The sequence below is a fragment of the Ruditapes philippinarum genome, unplaced genomic scaffold, assembly GCF_026571515.1.
Source record: "Ruditapes philippinarum isolate M1 unplaced genomic scaffold, ASM2657151v2 ctg4922_1_1_1_1, whole genome shotgun sequence".
In the NCBI taxonomy this organism is placed as follows: Eukaryota; Metazoa; Mollusca; class Bivalvia; order Venerida; family Veneridae; genus Ruditapes; species Ruditapes philippinarum.
The window spans coordinates 5,965-30,497 of NW_026852355.1; the positions used below are offsets into that span (position 1 = coordinate 5,965).

A 24,533-nucleotide genomic window follows, 5' to 3' on the forward strand; every position below is an offset into this window, starting at 1 on the left:
ACCCCATATATATACACCACACACATAAATATCTTCTTTAGTATTGAAAAAATTACGATCAAGTTTAAGCCAAATGATTGTATCATGGTGATTTTTAATTACTTGTATACCTTCTTTTAAATGCTCTTTAAAATACAAAATAACCCCACCACTGCATCTTCGCGCACCCCTATTTTGAAATTTTCTATAAAAATTGAATGAAATATACCCATTTAAAGAAATATTACTACTAGAATTTGTCCAAGATTCATACAAAAACATATATCGTGACTTGAAATGATATTTACAAAGTCTTTATGAGTCTTTTTGTCAGATGTTAATCCATGCACGTTCCATGACAAGATAGCTAGCTCACCTCCGGCGCATCCCTACTCCCGGACAGGCTTACCGTCGATGAACAGCGTATCATATGCAATCCATGACCTTTTTCCCATTCTCTCTGGCGGCCTTCATTCTTGGCACTAGTCTCCTACGCTTTTCAATCACTTCCTGTGGAAATTGCTCGTACATTTTATAAGGTGTGTCATTCAAATGTTTCCACTGTCTTCTAATTAACTCGCGGTCTTTGAAAAATGTAAATTTGGCAACAATAGTCCGGGTTTTCCCAGGTATGGGCTGACCTGGTGATCTGTGAACACGCTCGAGGCGGATATTGTCAGCTGTCTCCTTGGCAACCTTCAAGGCTTCCATGAGGTGTTTCCGTAGTTTACGTTCGGTCACTTCCGTTGGCTCATTGCCGCTAGAGTTGTCTTCCGGTACATTGGTGAAGATAAGATTGTTCCTCATTGACTGAGATTTGAGATAAGACACCTCCTCTTTAATACTGTCACGAGCCTTTTCAAGTTCATCTACTTTTCCCGCTAATATGGCTGAACTTATGTCTGTGCTGTCAATCTTATCCTCCATTTTAGTCACTCGCTCTTCGACCTTCTTTGCCCTATCATCAATAGCCACCCATATTGATTTAAGCTCTTTTTCAAAACTAGAAATTTGTTTCTCAATCTGGTCAAAAGCACTAAGTTTTTTTCTCTACTGCACATAATCTGTCACTTATTCCATTTAAACATTTCATAATATCCTTGTTTGTTGGTTCTTTTTCATTGGACGCCATTTTCTCGAAAACTTTTGCTTTTGAATTTATGTCAAATACACTATTATCAGAGTTATCATCATATAAAACGGAATTAGTCTGGTTAAGTATGTCGCTCACAGAAATATTAAAATCTAAATCACCAGACGGGCCTCTTTGTTTAGATACCTTTCTATTGTTGATTTCTTCAACGTCAGTTCCACTGCTATTTCTATTCTTCCGTTTTTTATTTCCCATACTATATAAACTTTACTTATTTATATCCATTTTCAGCTATAAATCAAATCCAAAATCACTAGAAAAACTACTTTAAATCCTTTTTTTTTCACAAATTTTTAACCGTTTTCAAAAAAGTGCTACCATTTTGACGCATGCGCATTAGTACAGGATAATATGTTTTAACTGCCGTCTCGTGAGTGTTGTTTGTTAATTGAAAAAGCGGGTGTAATAAACTTTGATGCAAACATTGCTCGTATGTCACAGGAAGCTTAAAATGAACATGTATCAAAATAATTCCTTTTCAAAGTGTTTCTATGGAAACGAAATTTTTGATAACTGAATATAAATTGTTTTGCAGATCAGTTTTTTGTTCACTAATAAATGTTTGATTTTTGTTAAACATGTGCGGTTGCACATATGTATGGCATCATTTTATACAAAAGTTGTACTAATGAACGAACTTCATTCAATAGAACAGACAACAACAACAACAACAACAACAACAACAAAAATAACAACAAACAACAACAACAACAAAGACGCATGTTAAGAAAGTATCCATTTTTTTATATCTAATTACATGTAAATAAGGAATGAATGTGAATCTTGTTGCAATATTTGCCATAATAACTTCTTATATGTTAATGCACCCAATTGCAAATAAAATTCTTAAGCAACAAATAAATATTATTCCTAAAAAAACTATACTGCTTGTGTATACATGAAAGGCGAATATTTTGTAACGCCATGATCAAATAATTTTATTTAACTGAGATAATAATAATTCAAATTATGTTAGGTTTTCTCTCCACTTTTATTGATGTATTAGGGACAAATAATAATACATTTTTGTTCAAAGCCGTGTTGGGTACTACTAAGATACATGAAATGTTAATTCGGTAATATTCTATTGTACATTGTTAGTGTATATCAGTTAATTCACATTAATTCGGCGGATACTGTTCTGTATACAAATAACTAAATCAGCATCAAGTAGTGTTTGATGCAGAAACATTTAAACTGTATGATAAAAGTTTCTTCTATTTTCTGCTTGGTACCAATATAAGATTTTTAGTTTTTCATTTCTTTTTTGATCTATTGTTTTAAATCAATAGCACAATTTTGTTGAATTATTAAATTCAGTTATTTAAAATCTGTTACTTAATTTGTTGTATTTTAGAAGAAAAAAACGCAAGTTTTTGTAAGCGCTTGCGTAGTTGAAAGTCTAAATATGAGTCTGATGCTATTTTTAAAACGAACAAATTCACCTTTGCCTATTAATATAATGCTAAACCCAATGATTAAGACTTTTAATGTGTTACTTGGACTACTGTTTGGAAACAAGATTTCAGTTTTGAGATAGACAGAAACATTTCCAGTGAAACTCGGAAGAAAAAAGCCTAAAATTAGTTTTCAGTGATAAAACCTCATTTACTCCTTTACGTTGACGAGTTATGCTGCAGTGTGACACTGTGACAGAATTTTGTGTTTTACTGCCGTCTTCTGAGTGTTGTTTCTTAATTGAACAAAGGATGTAATAAATTGTAAAGCAGTCGTTGCCAGTCTGCCACGGGGTACTAAAAATATATATATATATAAAAATGTCATTCCTTCTAAAAATGTGTCCATAAAAGCGAGATGTTTCGTCATCGAATTCGATTTACTTTGCTGATTATGTTTTGGATCAAGCATCAATAATTTATATTGTAATTAAAACAACGTGTACTCTTATTTAACGGGTCTATGCATATTATCATCATCTATGAAATGCACGGAATAGATAAACAAAAATACAATGCATACGTATAGTAATCATGTTTTGATGAACAATTTTCTTCATAACACGTTGCCAACCGTTTTGGTATGTCATAATTCGCCATTGAGTTTCATTTTCGAATTTCATGCTCGAAAACAATGTTTTTCATTCACTGATAAAAATAGAATAAAGAATAAAATATAAGATTCTGCTGGAATCTTATCACGGACCAGGAATTCTTTAATCCCTATGTATACCTTTAATGTGGTCTTTACATATTGGTGCAACAAATGGTTTCTTAAACTGACTATTGTATAACAGCAACAAAAGTAGCAGCAACAACAATAATCTAAATCCGTATGCCCCCCCTCACAAATACACCGCTTTCATAACATGAATTCATTGATCTCGTTCAGTTACCATTTATATAAACTATGACATAAACATAATAAATCAATTTCTATGTCGTCGACAACATAATACATTCCCTTTTGTTATAACTTTATCATTTGATAAATTTCAATTTAGAACAAATAAATCATTTATTATAGTGACACTGGTATCTCTTAAAGCAATATGAAATGATATTAAATACACTTGACTTACACTCGCAATCAATCCAGTTATTATTCAAATTAAAATTGCTGGTATAAATTGACAAATACATATTGAAGACAAATTATTTTTCTTTTCCTTTAAGGTTTTTGTTTCTGAGTGGCTTGAAGCAATGTGTTTTCTTTTCTTTAGTCACTTTTTACACTTCTTGACAATGTATTTACTATTAGAACAGAAACTTATACAAAACGTACATAAAGCAACTGAAATATTATATGAAGAAAAGTACTCGTCGAGTTAAATGATCGAAACAATATGTTGGACGAACTAGTCATCAATGTTTCCAACGTATGAATAGTCATAGATTTGATAGAAACCATTATCATGAAACAAAACCATTATCCTGAAACAATTTTGACTCTTCAACACTGCTGTTGTGAAAAGGGCTGTTGCTGATGTTGTTAACCTGTAGCCCGACCTATTTGCATTCTATCACTTAATGAATACTTGTTTTGTATTATTCATGTTACATGTAAATAAAAGTTGCCATAAAACATTATTAAACTAAACTGAAATAACAACAAGTGTTTCTGAACATTTTAATACCTCAGGATATCCTGGAATTCTCTTTAATGTGACACAACCTTTAAAAAAAAAAAGACTTTTAAAATTCTCATCGGTCATAATTATTTAATACATAAAGTAAATTCATTTACTAAAATGAAAATAAAATGCTTTTTAACGTTCGGTTATGACACTCTTGTCGTAAATTTCTTGCATTTTGACAGAAAATGTGTATTTACTACACTCATGTGAATTATTTCATTAATTGAACTAAGGATGACGGAAAATATGATGCAAACACAAGTCACAGGCCGTCGACAAATCAAATCTTAGAAAATTCGATTTAGATTTAAAACCTTCCCATGGAAACAGGACTGTCGTGAAGAATGACTTTCATTTAAGATTACACCAAGTTTTCAGGGTTATAACATGAATAAAAGTGCATGAACACACACACTTACATTCAATGACGCCAAACATCAAGTTTATTTATAGTTATCTAATGCCAACTGATCAAAATAACGAAACAACAAGCTTAATATTTTTTACCCGTAAGGACTGATGAAACCATAACTACTTAAGTTATACATGTTATATCCGATCTCGCTAAAAGTATATAGAGAAATTAAATTTCCCATTCCCGATTAAAAATAAAGTAAGCACGGCATGGTAATACATGCATAGCTTTTCCACCCTCTAAATTCGTATGTACATAGTTGTTTGAATGCATATGAAACATTTCAAACACATGTCAGTATGCATGTGTATTATTACGTAGAGAAAGAATGTCTTCCAATTAATTCCTTGAAAACAAGAATTTGCTCAACATATACCATGCACTTGTTATCATTTTGAATAATATACATGTATATATTGCATTAATATTTAAGAAGAGGGAAAATAGGTACCAACTTGATCTCGAACTTGTATTAACATATCGGCATTAAACTTAGCTTAAAATCAACATTTGCATACACATTTCATGATCTACAAGATTAACTGGCAAAGCGCAGTCCCCCGGAGTGCATCTTCAAAACAAAGTTCAACGGAAAATAAAGATCATTAAATGCAATGCAAACAAATAAAACGCTTTATCTTATTCAAAACATGTAATAGTTTCGTTTAAAACATATTTAACTCGATCATAATCATACATATTACACCCTAAAAGTATTACATAAATTCCTCGTTTCAGTCTATCAAAACGCAATTTGAGTGTTTGTGTTAGATTTCTAAGAGATAATTTCTCTGAAAAACACCTTTAGGAACAGTTCAAAAAATGTTTCTTGTGTTTATGGAACAGCTATATGGCCAATGTGTAGCATTTTTGAAACTGTATAGGGACCCTACATATGAACAAAATGTGAGGGTTCTAAAAGGCTGAATCCATTACATTTAAAAGCGAGTTGATTTTAAGAAGTAATGATAGCAATACAACTTATTATGTGGAAATATAAAATTTGATAAAAGTCGACATTTACCAGACAGTTTGCAACAAGGAGCAAATACCTGTCCCTCTATAGCTAATGTTTTAATACACTGTAATTGAACAAAATTCCAGTTTGAAGAAAAGGCAAAATTACCTTCAGTGAAACATGTACGAAACAAGATTTTTTTTTATGTCAAAACCACAATTGTATTAATTAATGATAAACCCCATTTAAATATTTAACGTTGTCAAGTTATGCTGCAGCCAGAAATTCCAATATGCTAATTCGTGTCTTACACAATGACAAGCGAAGTGCAAATGTTGCTGAAATGTGCAGCAATTGAGAAGCTCCGTGCAAAAATGCGCTCATTACAAATACCTAACCAAATCATTCCTATGCACAGGTCATTTTCTATTTAGATTAAGTACTATTGTACATTATTCTGAATGTTTTGTAAATCATTTAAATTTGCATAATATACTTATCGTATGCACCGTCAGAGAGGGATCAGATATCAAATTTATAAAATGTTTTCCCTGATGCCTACCTGGTAAGGAAAGTAATTCCAATACAAACAAAACTTACAAGACTTGTAATGTGAAATGACTGTAATACAAAATTGTTCTTATTGTGTCACTACTGTAGTCAGAAATATTAGATTATAAAAACTATCAAAGCATGTACATTTTCTATTTCACTTATAATGCTACACAATTTCTGCAAATATCAACAACTAAAATAAATCATGGTAAGAAATATTCATATGTAAATAAGCCACAGCAAAGACTTTCATCGGCTTTTTCTTTCAAAATGTGCGTTACGTGTTTCCCGGTAAATGGTTTATCGTGAAATTACAAGAAAAGCATTGATGCAAAGCATCAAAGGGCGATTTTGGTGAAATGCTTCAAAAACCTTGCCTGACCCTCCGGTGTATTTACATTCCTATGAATAAACCTATAACAACTTATGTTAAAACTGCCGACGAAACTTTTTTCTGTTGTTAAAATGTGGCAATATTCGGCAAACCAACATTCCACTCAAACTACCATAAAAGAGATTGCCTTCAAAACAAAATATAGAACAGCAAAAAATCGGGAAATTAGGGTGGACTTCAAACATCGAATAGGTCTTATAGTATACTACTGCTAGACCTGTTTACTATCGCGCAATGTCAAAATAAAAGCGACGTATAAAGTAATGGAAGCCAGAACTAGGTCGATTTACATATTCTCAGGAACAAAAATGTCATAAGTGCATTCAGGGACCGGAACGAACCTACGAAAAAGACAATTTCAAAATGCTTATACTATATTCTAACACTATCGATTTTTTTCTATATAAACAAAGAAGGCCCGAAGCGTGCATTATTCTACAACAATGCACTCGCCGTTCTTATTATCTCCCTGTGTATTTTCACATTGAGGACAAATAAAAAAACAATTTTGTGTCGAATTCTGTTGTGAAAACTATCTAGAAAGAAAGAAAATGGTCTAACTAAGAAAATGAATCCGAACACCAATATCTTTAATTCAGTCGTAAACGCTGTGTGTTGTTTACGTGACGTCACAATGTAGCGCCGAACAGCACGTGCAAAACAATCAAATCAGGTACGCTATTTTAATGTACGCTATATTTAAAAGTTTTACTTTTATTTCACTTTTGATAATTTGTATTTCGCTTGAAAAATTATAGAGTGAAATAAAATAAACAAACAAAGTTTTATCAAAGTTTTCAAAATTCGGTATTCTCAAAATGTTTCTACACACGGAAGATTTAACGACAGTTTTTTTCAACCCACTGGAACAGCCTTTAAAGAACGTTTCTATTGGAAACTCAGAGGCGAAAACAAATTTAACCACCAAACATTAAGAGTCCAACTTTAAAATAATAATTATATTTTTTCTTGACGTGTTAGAATGGAAATAGATATTAATTCTTCGTGCATTATTGTATAATAATGCACGTTTTTCGTTCAAATGCTGAGTAATTAATCATTCAGGCCTATCGCCCTTCTTGATTATATATCTACGCATTTGAACTCAAACCGTGCATTATTCTACAACAATGCACTCAGAATTGATATCTATTTCCTAAATATAATAATTCATAAAAAATGTCCTACTTACTTTTTTCCTATAAATTTATAAAGAGTGCAATTTATTGTTTAATATGTTTACATTTCATTTCCTGCAAATTTCCCCAGTTTGTTATTTGTTACATAGCGCGACATGAATGACCGTTTCGTTAAACTAAAACTACTTCAGTCTATAAATAGATTTTTGGACTGTTCATCTATTATAGCTTTCGAATTCATGTAATAATTCTTATATATTGTGATACAAATGTGTGTTTCTAGCAACAAGGACAACCACCTTAATGCCTAAAATTACGTATCTTTAATGACATGTATTCATATCGTACATAAAAGCATTTATAACTGGGAAATACATTTGAATAATTTCTATCTCGTCTAGAACATTATTCATTCATTCTGTTAAAACTTAATTATTTTGAACTAATTAAAAAGAATATTTCAATTAAGAACACATAAATCATTAATTCTCATGACACTGAAAACTCTCAATGCCATGAAATAAGTGTTAAAATACACTTGACTTACACTTGTAATGCAGTAATAACTTGGATAAAACCTGCAGAGATTAATGTACAAATTAAAAGCAAATGATTTTGTTTGTTTTTGTGCAATAAAGCAATATATCATATCTCTGTTCAGTGTCAGAATAGGAGTATTCATGATTATGTCGAGCAATATTGATGTAAAGTTCATACAAATGTATACAATATTTGTACTCTTCGGGGCAAAAAAGTAAATGTTGTGTACTCTAATTCATGCCATAAAATAACATCAGCACAGAACTTAAATGAGCAATATAGTTTACTGGAGATACAAGCAAAATCTTATAAAATCTTAATTGCTCTAAACATTCTGCAATTCTTTCATCATCGAAAGAAAGTTCAACACCAATTACTCTATATTTTAACCAGTTTTAACAGTTTGCAGAGTAACATGCTGTAGATAAAAGTTTGTTATTTTACAGACATCCAATTGTTGTGATTATAAAAATGTACCGCGTTTTTTTCCATTTTGCAAAATGTTTACATCAGAAAATAAAAATGTATATACATGTATATTTATGTTTGTACACATTGAGCATTTCTAATTTCAAGGTTTAGTATTGTATTTTTATGAAGATGTTTAGTTCAGTGTAAGGCAATGTTTTAGCTTGTTCGGGGACCACCCTTTTATTAGATAGTTAGCCTCAGACTCCCCTCAAAATTGTCTCCATTCCCATCAGAAAAACTAGGCTGGACTAGTAAACATTAACAAAAAATCAGTTTTTTCAATGTTATTAACCAAATAGTTTATCACCAGGTTAACTAGTAAACGAACTTTAAACAAAAATATTATTTAATTATTTATGCTCTATTTTTAAAGCAGATTACCACGACACTAATTTTATAAACAGAGTAGTTTTAAACGGACCCCTGGAAATTGAATTTCGCAGAAATGCAGATAACATGTCAAGAACAATGTAGAATTTACCAAAACACAGACAGACGATGTAAGCTATGACTTCATTTTTTAAGGTAAAATATTGGTGAGAAAAAAGTTGATAGGATCGCATATTGGATTAGACGTTGCACCAATCCTTTTTACAGACAGTCGGTAATATGTAAGTTCAACTGGAAGTATGCCGCCAAAATAGAAAAAAAATATTATGAAATAAAGTACATTGGAAAATCCTAGTAATGTAAATGTTCAAACGTTGAACTATTAAATTTTGACGTAGAAAGTAACAGGATTCGCATTCAGATATCTTATTCTCATAATCATACAAATGATTGTCATTAAATGCACATGCAAATAAAAATAATATAAATTACATTGTCAAAACATATTTTTGCGTCATATTGTCTTATTGTATATAGAAACAGTTATTTGCGGACAAATTAAACTTAAAGTTAACCGTGAAATATGATAATATTCTTGCATGATATTTCCACAGTCTTAGTGCAATATTTTTTTTCTCAAGATTTAATTGAAAAAATCTAACAATTTTATCAGTGTTCTTTACAACCATTTTATTATTCTCTAAGACTTGTCTTTCATTCTCATCCTTTTCCATTGTGTAAAATGTGTTGTCCGTTATTTATTTGTATGAACATTATATATACTTTCGGCAATAAATATGTTTAAACCAACCATTTTATAATTTAGTAATGCCGCGTGACACGTCTACTTAATTAAGAACGCATGTTTACCATACCCCAAATGGATTTCCTCGCTGACTAGCATTAGCACTGTCACGAATTTAACAATGTAACAAAATCATAAAATAAAGCATAATTTTATATCAATCATAAGTTAGAACAATATAAAAGGAAGTGAAAGCAAAATACATTGAAAACATTGTATTTAATGCAGCTGATTTGGTATAATATTTCAATTTAATTCTCTTAGGCATGGAGTAATATTTGATCCCCCTTCTTTTGCTTAAACAAATATTTAGGTTGGGTCATGGACCTCTTGCAGTGTATCTTCTGCAATATTGACAGAAAATGTGTCTATATTACACTAATGTGATTTATTTATTATCCCCCGCCGATGGAATCGGGAGGGGGATATAGTTTTTGGCGTTGTCCGTCCGTCCGTCCTTCCTTCCGTCCGTCCGAATTTCGTTTCCGGAGTAGTTCTCTGCAACTACTGGCTGGAATTCAATGAAACTTTATGGGAATCATCAATATCAAGAGGAGTTTCGCATATCGTCGGCTTGTTCCGGTCAGACCCTTTAACTCAGAGTTATGGCCCTTGATTAGTTATGTAGTATGCATATGGAGTAAAAATCATTTCCGCGCTACTTCTCTGTAACTACTGGCTGGAATTCAACGAAACTTTATGGGAATCTTCAATGCCAAGAGGAGATGCGCATATCGTTGCCTTGTTCGGGTCAGACACTTTAACTCAGAGTTATGGCCTGTGATTAGTTATGCAGTATGTATATAGAGAAAAAATCGTTTCCGCGCTACTTCTCTGCAACTACTGTCTGGAATTCAATGAAACTTTATGGGAACCTTCAATACCAAGAGGAGATGCGCATATCGTAGCCTTGTTCCGGTCAGACACTTAAACTCAGAGTTATGGCCCTTGATTAGTTATGCAGTATGCATATAGAGAAAAAATCGTTACCGCGCTACTTCTCTGCAACTACTGTCTGGAATTCAATGAAACTTTATGGAAACCTTCAATACTTAGAGGAGATGCGCATATCATTGCCTTGTTGGGGTCAGACACTTTAACTCAGAGTTATGGCCCTTGATTAGTTATGCAGTATCCATATAGAAAAATGTTTGTTTCCTTGCTACTTCTCTGCAACTACTGGCTGGCATTCAATGCAACTTAATTTGAACCTTCAATACCAAGAGGACATGCGCATATTGTCGCCGTGTTCGGGTCAGACATTTTAACTTAGAGTTATGACCCTTGATAACTTAGGCAGTATACAAGCAGAGCAATAATTGTTTCCGTGCTACTTCTTTGAAACTACTGGCTGGCATTCAATGAAACTTTATGGGATACTAAGAGGAGATGTGCATATAGTCGCCTTGTTCCGGTCAGATACTTATAACTCAGATTTTGGCCCTTGATTAGTTATGTAGTATGCATCTCATTGGCTTTCCAGATATTACTATATAACACAAAGTTATGGCTCTGTTATTTCCCTGAATATTTATCAAGTTCAAAGAATATTAGTGTTTATGCCATGATTTATATATAATAAAGCCTTATGTCTTCAGTTGTTGTGTTAATAATAACCAGTACTCGGCGGGGGATATAAAATCAACGAATTTGCTTGTATAAATCTAACATAGGAGGAATTATAATATGTGACAAACCATTGCCAAATCATATCTTTGTAAGGTAAGGAAATGCTACTCTGGTTTAAGACGTTTTCATTGGAAGGAGACTGCCATGAAGGATGGCTTTCAAACTTTTAACGATTTATCGACAAGATGACAGACACTAAGTTTTGCTTTGGTGAAGTGCATGAGTAATGCATGTTAATTATATCACTCGCTTTTATAACATGCCAATATCAAGTTATTAACGAGCTGAACCAGTCGGACACATAAGGCCAAACGAAAAGTTTAAACAAACAAAATAAAGATACAACAAAGTTTATTAATTTTTACATTTGGACCATTTCAAACCTGCAGCATGGTTTGGTACAAAACCACTTAATTAAGTTGTTATTCATCAGGTTTCACTCAAGTATATGGCTAATTAAAATAGCGAATTCCTAATTTCTATTACGATAATTAACCAAGATATAAAAAAACAATATATACCTTTAAATAATTGTGCGCAATATGTAGGTAACGAACTTATTTTATCACTAATAATAGATAAGGAGTAAATATTGGCATCGTAAAAGGTACATGTGTTATGATTTGAAAAATACATGAAATCGCGGCAATACATCGTAGATGTTTTCTCTGTTGTACATGGTTTGAATGAACATGAAACAAAAATATTTATAACACCTGTCAGTATATATGAAGAATTAGACAATGAAGAATAAAAGAATCTCATAGACACAATAATGTCTTGATAATAATTTACATGCACTTGTTATCAATTCGTGCAATACTTATTGTTTTCATTTAATATGAGAAGAGACAAAATGAAGAAAAAAAAACATTTGATCTAGAACTATTATTAACATATCGGCATCCAACGAAGGTTAAATTCACCTCTGCACATACATACCATGATCTACACAAAATAGTTAGTCAACTTGGTTCCCCGGAGAGCGTAGGCGCTGTTGTTCTCAAACATAAAATTTAACGAGAATTAAAACTCATTAAATTGAAGTTCAAACAAATTAAACACTTTATCTTATTTCTAATGTTTCAAAACATTTTTCATCTAAAACCTATTTAACACGATCATAATTATACAAATAACACCCTGAAACTATTATATACATTCCACCTTGTTTCCATCAACAAGCAATTGGAGCGTTTGTGTGAGATTTCTAAATATATAATTTTTATTACAACCCTGTTTATGGCTATTTCAAAAATATTTGTTCTTGTATTGTGAGTATATTCCTAAATTAGATGATATTCGGGATTCGTGAGATTCTTTTTTCTTCATCTTCATTAAACAAACACCCAGAAAGGTAGAAAAATGTAAACATGTAGTATTTTGATTATCATATAAATATTACATAACAATGACAACTGCCAAATTAAAAATATCAAGCAAAATTGTATAAGCCTAATGGCCAATAAGAAGCAATTAAGAAACTGAAAGGGGACGTCAAATATAAAAAAGCTTTTGTAAAAAAACAAAAATAGCATTTGAGGATCTACCTTTAAATGACGTTGCGTCTTTTTCCGTCGGATATTATTTTTGCAAACGCTTACTATGTCGTATTTATGAAAGGTTTTAAATTTGATTCTGACAAATACTATTACAACTTGTCGTATAAGTAACGTAACAATTTGATCATCAACAACAGTTATACACGGAATATCAGAAAAACACCACTCACAAATATTATTTCCAATATTAATTATTAAATAATATTTCAGCTTTAATGAGACAAAAAATATTCCTAGAGAAACTTGTAGCAAAACCAAAATTCATTTGAATGATAAAAACCTTATTATACTGCTGTTATCATAAAAACAATTTAACTGTTTTACGTCAAGTTATGCTGTTACCAGAAATTTCACACCCCTGACACTGTGACATTGTTATTGCCTTTTTCGCAAGTGTTTTTTCCCTTCCCTTTTTCTTCTTTTTCTTAATTAAACACAATGGACTCAGTTTTAAAAGGCGAGAATTCATAATACTTTTAAGTTATGCAGATGCTAAAACTTCTTTTATGAGAACATGACTACGGTATTAAACAATCGTTGCAGAAATAGACAAAGATTCAGTTTTTTTCCATGAGTTTATACCATCCTTAACTGACCCCAAAATGAATATACTGTACGTAATATTTCTTTGCTTCAACAAAATCTTGTATTGGTATTATCATTTGACATTCACCTCAATGTTCAATGCAAAAGCTTCATGAAAGTCAATATATATGTCTTAAAATGCACTTGCAAAATCAAATTAATCCAAATCTATTGTCTAAAACATGTTTTTATTGTTAATCAAACCTTTCTAAAATAGGAAATTACTTTAGCCTTCTTATCACAAATTTGAGGAAGTTTCTTGTATGACATTCCCATAGTCCTTGCCAGGCATTATAACGGTTTACTATTGTACTTGTAACAAACAATTACACCTTCCTTTTTAGCGAGTTAAATTTCCGTCATTCAAAGTATGTATGCAAACTGTAAATAGCATATATTATATGATTTTATATAAACTATAAATAATGGTTACTATACTTTCAACTTTCAAACAAACAGCAAGACCGTTTTGCGAATTTTTGAAATGTGTATCATTTAGGTACAGGTACAAGTTATGAATACTACATCATATAACTTCTTAATGACATAATGATTATCTTAGTGGTTGAAGCTACAAATGTTAGTTGATTTGTAACATGCATCATACAAACATTCGTGGAAATGTATCCACTGCTAAAACACTAACTTTAAAAGCAAGGAATAATTTCTAAGAATACAATATCATCTTACAATTTTTTTAACCGCAATTTGAATTTGAAATAGCGCTAACATGAACGGAAAATAAAGATAGAATACATCTGAACGGGTATAATATCTTCATTGATTCCCATCGTTTATAAAGGCAGTAAATTGAAACACTAAAATAGAAATAAAATACTTTCTTGGGACACTCTTATAGTAAATATTGAATTTTAACATAAAATATGTCTTTATTGCACTCTTGCGAACTATTTTAATAATTGTACATAGGATGATGTAAATAATGATGCAACAACAAGTCAGAGATCAACGACAAATCAAATCTTTAATCATGTTTTAAGATGCTTCCATGGAAATGAAACAGCTGTGAGTAATAGCTTTCTAGTAAGTAGACTTCCAGTTTTCCATCGATAAATAACTAATTGATGTAAATTGTGTTTCACCCGATGGAAGTACAGTTACCCGAAGCGTTTTATTTTTTAAAAAGAATGACATTTTTGCTGTTACATACTTATGAGTTATATATTTATCACCCCAAACAAATGATGTGGTGACATGAAAATTGAACTTGACATATCTCAACTCCTTAAATTAACACTGAGATGTCACATGTATTCTTTGTTCTTGAATACACAATAATATCAACCAGCAGCCGTAAAATCCAGCTATGTTTGAGTTTGAAACCCATTTAAACAGGCTGCCAGTTTCTATAATAATATTTCAGCGGGACTATAATTCATTTTTTCTTAATAGGCAGCTAAAATTGTTTTCCTTTTTTTTACCAAACACTTATCGCTTACATAATCAGGTGCACTCCTGCACCCGATAAAGCATATTTTTTACCCTGAAACAGACTATTACTGTTACCCTTTTTAACGAAAGTTTACCACTGTTGCAATCCATTTAACCCAAAGAGAATTCAGACGCGGAAATCACTTTATTGTCTGATTGGTTTAATGACAACGGGTATCATCCTAAGACGTTGAAACGCAGAACAATGCCAGTCATATTGTTTCCCGGAAAATGAGCCGTTTGACTAGAATTTTAATGTTGAATACTGTAATCTTTGTAGCATGAAAACCTTAGTCACATTTTAAAGTTACATAAGAAGTAAGAGCTCCATATAAGTGTATGGGAATTCATCATTACAATAGGAGTGAGGATAATAAAACATAATGTACATAGTAACCTGTGAAAGATAATGTTTGCCGAGACGTAATTTTCACATTATATATAGTCACCCTAATAGGGACCGGTTATTACTCTTGTTATACTGAACATAACTTAGCAATAACAATAAAAAGTTAATAATTAATTGTATGCCTATTCAGGTTATTTTAACTTACAAGTTTATAACGTCAGAAGTGATTTATTTTGAAACAAATTTGATGAGACCTTTGAACTCCCAGCAATATTTATAGCAAATGTAAGGGTCATTTTGCAATGACAGTCTAATGTTAGATTGACGCGATCAAGAAGATTTTACATCGCAAATATAATGAAGCAAATATGTATCGACAAGCTTAAAGTTCGAGTTTTGTTTTAATTGTAATTGCTTGATGCGTATATTTAACATGTGATTTGCTACTTTGTTAATAGTTTTTATTCATATGGAAATATATTTCCAAATGAAATATCAATCTTTATGTTGTTAAAAGATTTATTATTATCTTAGTTCTAGATAGTTTAAGTTTATTTTACACTGATCAACAAGGGCTATACAGCACATGAAATGAATTTTATTTTTTGAAAAAAAAAAAAAAAAAAAATGAAAGCAAGGCCTTACATATATCTGTGTTTCGAATGAGTTTAATATTATACAAACATACACATCCTGACAGCATGCATGCATGCATCTGAAACAGTTAAAGAATAAATGTAAGAAATTAGAAATACTTAAGAATGTTACAAAACCTGTTTAAAACGATACAGTCACATTTTACTGCAATCTACATCACACAAAGATGGCACTGTAATCATGATACTGTGGACAGGGATACTGTGACAGGGATATTAGTTTTACTGCCCTCTAGTGAATGGTTATGTTAACTGAACAAGACGATGAATTACAATGCAATCACTGCTCGTCTCAGGCAGCAGAATTAAAAATCAAAATGTCACATATTTTAAAAGGTATTACAATGGAAGTAAGACCCTAACGGATAGTAAGACCTTAACGGATGAGCTTAAGGGAAGTCGATTCCCCTTTTTTTCTTTCATACTTTGATATTGAATTTTGCACAATATTATAACGAGCCTTAGAATGGAGAGAACCAGTAAATTTGCAATAATCGCCCATGCCAGTGCGTATCATGTTGTTGCTATTGTCAGACTGTTAGTAATCTTATATGTTTATTTATTTATAATTTGTTGTTGTTGCATTTTGTTCATGGCAAAATATTATTTTATAATACGCATAATTACTTTTGATATCTGCTTTAAAATAATCAGAAAATCATGCTGATAGTACCGCCATTGTTCGAATGATTGAAACAAAGAGTGATACCTCTAAAGCCATGAGAGATAATGATATAGCTAAACATCTCAAACGCACCCTTTTACCGTCCTAAGTGTTTTCAATCTTCAACATTACTACTCTGGAATCAATGATCCTGAATGTTTATTTTGGAAATTTCATATAATGTTCTTGGTTACTTGCCGATCTCTTCTTAGAATTCCGCTTACATATCAAGTATTTTCTGTTTCGGATCCGTTAACAATTTCCAAATGTGCTGTGAGTAGATAAAGATTTGACATGCATACAAAAATAAAATATTCGCATGCTTTTTCTACGACTACACGATGTTTCAATGAACATGTTCAATAAGCATGCTTTTTAACAAGACTTTTTTTAAATGTATTAAATTTTGAAATTGTGTAAATGCAATTACAAACTGCCTTATCATAACAATTTGTCATTTGAATCAAAGAGATTAATGAAGTTATGAAACGTTTAAATTACCTGCTAAAGCTATTAAATATATTTTGAAGATTGTAGAGTTCTAGTTAAAGAATGAGCGCTGAATAGACAGTTTGAGTGACCAGCATTTTCAAGTTGTTCAACTTGCTTGCTGAAACTAAAACTTCTGTTTTTAAATTTGAAAGTAGGTAGAAATACTGAATGCCACATATGCTGAGTCATTTTGCGTAATCATAAAATAATTATTATTTGAATTTCATGAATGTGTACTAAAATATAAATTTCCAAAAAGGCAAAAACCGGAAAGTTATAGTTTCTTAACAATGACTGTAGCATAATAATCTGTGTTATTAAAACAAAGTTATTTAAGACAAACATTGTCCAATTTTTTAAAACACTAAAACAACTTTGCAATAAATCCTTTAGACTTTATAAGAAAAAAAAAGAGTAAAAATAATTGTCAAATAACAAATTGTTGAAAATAAGAATTTGCCGTCTATAAACTTAACTGTTAATTTAGCAATATTTTGACTATAAACAAATGAGCTTTAAAAATAGTATTTTATGAAATTGAATGTGTTTTGGTAACAAATTAGCTTTGTATTTTATTACATTGAATGTGTGTTGGTATAAGAAATAGACAACCCGACATCTTACCATATTGTAATAAACTACTTTTTAAATGAAAAATCGCAGTTTTACAGCAGAAAAGATCACTCTCGTTTATTTGTTGTACCGTATACAAATTTAACCTTTGCAAACACTAAATCTTTAGATGATACACCCCTATGAAAATAAACAATAAAACGCATTGAAAATCAGTTTATTTCTTATCTTTCCTTTCGCATAAACTTATTATCATATCATATCCACACGATTTTATACTATTAAGTATGGTATTCATTTTCTTACAGAGAATTTATGGGAGTTTAATATACTTTACTGTCGTGCTACCTGCTAAACAAGATATTCCTGTTTATAACCTAAACTTGTTAGATGTTCGATAAGAAACTAACACCTTTCTTTTAAAATGTAACATACAACAGAGTTATAAGTAATTAAAATATAATACAGATGTTTTCGGTTTATGCTAACTGGAAGGTTATTACTTAACAAGCAAATCTGGTTCATGTTTTTGTGTCAGAAGTTCAATACAAACCTCGTAACCCTCCTTAAAATATATCATTAAACGGAGTTATGTGTAAATAAAACACGTTAGCATGGTTGTCAATGAGTTTAGGAATATATTCTACAAGCATCAAAACAGCAGGATTTCTTTATACATATACATAAATAAAGAACAAAAAAACGGTTTTTCTGAAGGTAGATGATAACAATATTTGAAATATTTGGAAGTAATAAAAACCCTATCATATGTTATTATTTTAACTTTAACGATAAAATACTAGACAAATAAAAGCAAAAGTAGCAATTTCAGGCAAAACGTAATAAAGCATATCAATAGTAAAGCGTTGCAAACAGGAAATTATAGCTGCAATTACAGATCATGGCAGTCATAGCAATCACTGACAAAACATGGCAATTACTGCAATAATTGGCAAATCATGGCGATAACTGTAATTATTGGCAACTATAGCAATCATTGGTAAATCATGGCAATACCCAGGTTATATGTGTTCCATGGTCAACGTAGTATTTCATGGTTTTTGATATCTGAAGATGTTATTTCTTTGTAGTCAGTGAAAAATCATCAAATGCCATGGTCACATCATGGTCTAAGTGTTGAGTATGACCATGTTATAGCATGGTCATTCTGCATATCAGTAAGCTCTCATCAAAAACCATGGTCTACCATATAACAAAATTACAGACCATGGTAAAAAGCATTATACTCACATTAAATGACCATGAAATACCATGCTGTACTATAAACATTATTTTTATGTCAATACATACCTATATAAATTAAATAAACAATGTGAAACACTTTTTTCGTCTCAAAAGGGATATGAGAGTTCCATAAATAATGTTAAAATAAAAAAAATAAAAAGAAAAAAGAATGTTGACCCTTCTGGGGTTGGAACCAATGGTCCTAAGTTTCATTGTATTTAACAGTAGTTCTAGCCTTATAATGTGAATACTCTTCAAATCGTATGTAAACCATACCACAATGCAACAGTCAAACAAGGCGTCCAAATCCATGTGTAATTGTGTCAACAGCAATGTATAAGTGTTTTAAAGTGTTTAAACAATGCAATTAAACACCCTGTTTTAATATTTCACAAATGGATTTAACAAACATTATGGAATAAACACTAATAAAGATGCAAACATAAGGAAAAAATAGATGTGGGAAAAGGCGGGAACATTTTAAAAAGATGAATGCCAAGCACTGTTTGTTTGATATGCAGACTGGCTGGTTAATTTTATCAAACCAGAACGGCTATTTACTGTATGGTTCATTGCCAAATGCTTCAAATGACCAAGAAATTAGGGTCAAGTCTGGCGAAGTCTACAAATAAAAGTGATCACAAAGGAACCCGCATATTAAACATTACACAAAGAATATGCAGGTTAATTAACTTTAAAAGAACATTAGATATTTTTGCCCATGTAAAAACTGCACACTCTCAAATTCAGTCAAGATATTCATAGTTTTATGTAAACTATTATTACGTTAGTCTACATCATAAGTAATTTACGTACGTCGTCTTACACAGGGGTCGTGTTACATAACATGCTCAGCCATGGCTAACCATGATCTGCATGTGAGCCATGTTAGTTAATGTTATCTCATGATAAAACATGATACATTTCACCTGGGAATAAATTAACATTGTAGAACATGGTGTCAGTAGACACGATATACCATGTTATCAAATGGTAGACCATGGTGTTAGCAACCATGGTTAGGTGACCATGAAAAGCTGTGTTGCCATCTAAAAAACATGGTCTACTGTTTTCGTTTATGGTTACAGGACCATGAAATACCAGTGTAGTCCTAGGTAGTTTATTGATAAATGACCATGAACTTCGCCGGGGTAATAGCAATGATTGGCAAATCATAGCAACTAAAGAAACCATTGGCAATCATGGCATCTATAGCAATCATTTGTAAATCATGGCAATTATAGCAATCATATGGAAAACATGGCATTTATAGCGATCATTGGGAAACATGGCATTTATAGCGATCATTGGCATTTCATGGAAACTATAACAATCATTGGTAATTTATGGAAATACTAGCAATCATTGGCAAATTATGGCAATAATAGCAATTATTGGCAAATCATGGCAATTATAGCAATCGTTGTCAAATCATGGCAATTATAGCAATCATCGGCCAATCATGGCAACTATATCAATCATTGGGAAATCATTGCAATTAAAGCAATTATTGAGAAAACATGGCAATTATAGGAATCATTGGCAAATCCTGGAAATTATTGCAATCATTGACAAATCATTGCAATTATAACAATCATTGGCAAATCATTGCAAAAGTAACAATCATCGACAAATTATGGCAACTATAGAAAACATTGGCAGAGCCTAACAATAAAAGCAATCATTGGGAAATCATGGCAATAAAAAAATCATTGGCAAATTATGGCAATTATAGCGATCATTGGCAATTCATGGTAACTATAGCTATCATTGGCTTAAAGTGAATCTGGAAGTCCCTTGTTTTATGTTATGTTTGTGCAAAAGTAAGTTTAAAGATCCTACTCATAACTATAAGAGTCCAAGTTAAAAATTAAGTTACCTGAAAATTTAGCTTAGAGACATGAAAATGCATAAATGAATTATGCATTTATTTTTGTTGCACATGTGGTTTGTTTATGTTACTGTTTAAAGCAATCAGTTAACAAAAGGGATTCATCAGTATGGGACTCATTTGCGATTGTTTTATTGTTACTTACATTTTTTGTAGTAGTGTAAATATAAATCATGCACATTTGTTGAACTGATTTTGAGTTTTGATCAAATACTTGACATTTGGTATTGTTAGCACCATAAGCATATTGTTATTTAACTTGGTATAAATTGAACAGAGGTGTGAAGGTGTGAACGGCAACAAAAGACTGTTGTGTTTTAAATGAAATATGATTGCTTTGTATTACAGTTGACTGGTTACTAAACGATTAGATATGAGATGAATATAATATATTGTAAATATTGTTTGAAAAAAAAAAGTATGTTTAATCATTATACATGTAGTTGTAAAAATGTTAATTTTGAAATAAATACAATGTAATATATTTTTATTTATGATGTTCCATGACCAATTAAACTACTGGTCAACAAAAATCATTTCTAGCCCGATCTTATCCAGACTGGCAGAAAAGTATTTATCAATACCATGTACATATGTACCTGAAGAGAGGCTGTTTTTAGTGGTCAGAAGTATATTTCACCCAAGAACAGCCACTATGATTGACGAAATATTCCGAAATCTTATTATTGTCAATATAATCAATGAACATTCAAAACATGTGAAATGGAAATACTTGTTTAAACAAGAGCTGTCACAGGAGACAGCGAAGCTCGTCTAATAAAATACTGGACGCAGTAAGGAAGACAAAACTATGAGAAATCAAAGCACAGAAGGCGCTGAATTTGTTTGGGTCTCAGAATGTCAGAAAGGTGAAGGTTGTTTTTGTAGCGTGCCACCAATGCTTTTCAGCGTTTTAATTGTAGTAAGTTGGCTATACGACTAATTTAAACACTGATATTCAATCCAATGTTTATTTGACTTAAACAATTTGAAAAAAAAAAAATGAGTTGCCTTAACTGGGATTTGAACTCCAGACCTCTCGCTTCCTAAGCGAGCGCGCAAACCCCTCGGCCACGGTGAATTCATATGTTATCGACCTGAAGAAAACTATATCATTCTAGATTAGGGTTTGTAACGACGCTAACTGTTGTTTAACACGGATGTTAATAATCATGGAGCTTACTAAAAGCATGTATATCTATAAAGAATATAAAACAATATTAGAAATCTTCGACCATTCGGAAATTATTTTGCTTGACTTTTCATTTGACCATCTTTATGCAGTGATCTCCCCTGTATTTTTCGGCGTTAGTTTACATATAAAGGGAAGTAACTGCATAAAAAACGGGCTACTTTCGGCACTTGCAATTAACAGCATTAGAGTCTGAAATTTCGCTACCATTATTTGTTTGGTCTGACGACCCAAACAAATAAAGAATCAATTATGTATAATAATGTATTAAGTTATAGTAAAAAAATAACATTGTTATTATTCCAAGATCAAGGGAATAATTCTGGAAATAGTAACACTAGAGTTATGAACTTTATCACACAACATGTGTGTTTGATAAGAAATATATAATAATCTAACTTTATGGGGAGATAATTCTTGCAATATTGGTGCTCGAGTTATGAACCTTGTCACATAATAGTTGGGTAATAAAAAAGTACATATATTTGAAGTATGAAGTTGGTCACTTTAGAAATAAATAAGTAACAGTAAAACATAATATTTTTAAGGTAAATTCTAAGTTCAAAGGGAGATTTATCTGAAAATATTGGTGCTAGATTTATAAACTTTGTCACATAAGATGTGGGTAATGATAAGGTACATATATTTGAAGTATGAAGTTGATCCTTTGAGAAATAAAGAAGAAACAGTAAAAAATAGTATTTTTAAGGAAAATTCTAAGTTCAAGGGGAGATAAATCTGAAAATATTGTGCTAGAGTAATGAACCTTATCACATAAGATTTAATTGATGATAAGGAATATATATTTGAAGTTTGAAGTTGATACCTGAAGAAATGACAAAGTTATTGTGAAAAATATTTTACTGCTTTAAAACTTTAATCTCAAATCTGGACGCGGACGCGGACGCCGACGCCGGGGCGAGTAGGTCAGCTCTCCATATACTCCGTATAGTCGAGCTGAAAAAGTATCATTAATTATGTTAACATACATAATATGTTATTTTTGATTAACAGTGTGTATTTATTTAAACTATGATGAATATACAAAAGTAATGGAACTGATAAATAATTACTTCCTAAATATTGTACCGGTACTACAGTACAATGTGTATTGTACACTTCCTTTGGATTGGCCAGGCGGTGTCAAACAGATTGACACGCGACCGTGGTTGTTTGTTTCCAGCTAGATATTGTATAAATATCATCCAACCGGATTTTTAGAACCATGACATAGTTAATCACGCACGATTATGAAAACCGTAATTTAAGTAACTTTATATACCGATCTCATCAATGTTTACTGATCTGTGAAGTGACAATTAAGGTGACTTGCATTAAAAAATATTAACATGTGTTACGAGGAACCGGATAAAATGAGTGTTATTTCACTTTCCTTAAAGATTTTGAAAAAAAAAATATTTAAAATATATTTATGTGACTTAAAAATTATTTGTTTTGCATCACAGTCAAGTAAAGGATAAAATCAGGTAAACTGAACACTAAAAATACATTATCACCGGGCCTGTTCTGACTTTTTACAGAATGCTAATTAACCTCGATTTCATATGTTATAAAATTTCTTTTATCTTTTTAATGAATAATTTCAACAACAATTTAGTTAACTCCCATTTAAATAATAGATATAATTCCACATTTTCTTAACAAAAATCTCAATGACAGGTCCGTGACCGTTAGCGGGCCCATCGTAATGGGGAATTCTTAAACAATTTCCTTTCCTTGCGTTTTTATGGCAATTTTGGCAACAAAGCTATAAAGGAATCTTTTCTTTTTTTGTTTAAAAGCTATTTTATATAATTTTCTACATTTTACCTTAAACTTACTCGGAATTGTCGATAAACATCTTCTATATTTCTAATTCTATGTTAGGCTATGCTTTTTTGCCCTACGCATAGTGCGCAAGTGCAGGGAAATACTATTTCCGGTCGATTTTTCATAGCAACGGGCTACGTCGTAAAAAGGTCTATTTAGAATAATCTATTTAAAAATTAGCTATTTGATTGTGTTTTAAAAGCAAGTGCTTCTAAACTTACATTCATTTGCATATAAGGAAAAATGAAGTGGAGGAATAGTGTATATCAATCAAATGATAAATAAACATTGGGAACGCTGTCATTTCGTAAAGTATATAAACTTAAGAATACAATCATTATACAAATAAATCTATTTGCAACTTTCAATCGTTCGCAAATTTCCATATATATATATTATGTTAACATGCGAACAAAACAGACATCGCAAAACATCATTTAGGAAATAAAAGTTCTTATCTAAAGATATACTAATTCAAAAATATTGATAATTGCTACAGTCTCTTTGTAAATGTAAACCATGTTTTGACTTCAAACAAAGAAATTATGTTATGTTTCAAATTCAACACACTATCGGTGGT

General features: G+C 31.3%; 1 protein-coding gene across 1 annotated transcript; it reads right to left on the bottom strand.

The window, feature by feature from the left end:
* Nucleotides 1-405: 405 nt before the first annotated feature.
* Nucleotides 406-1,327, bottom strand: LOC132757979 (uncharacterized). The gene is made up of 2 exons (XM_060749481.1): nucleotides 1,259-1,327; nucleotides 406-1,002 (listed from the first exon to the last, which is right to left on the bottom strand). The coding sequence occupies exons 1-2, from the start codon at nucleotides 1,325-1,327 to the stop codon at nucleotides 406-408; spliced, it is 666 nt and encodes a 221-aa protein (XP_060605464.1).
* Nucleotides 1,328-24,533: the final 23,206 nt, after the last annotated feature.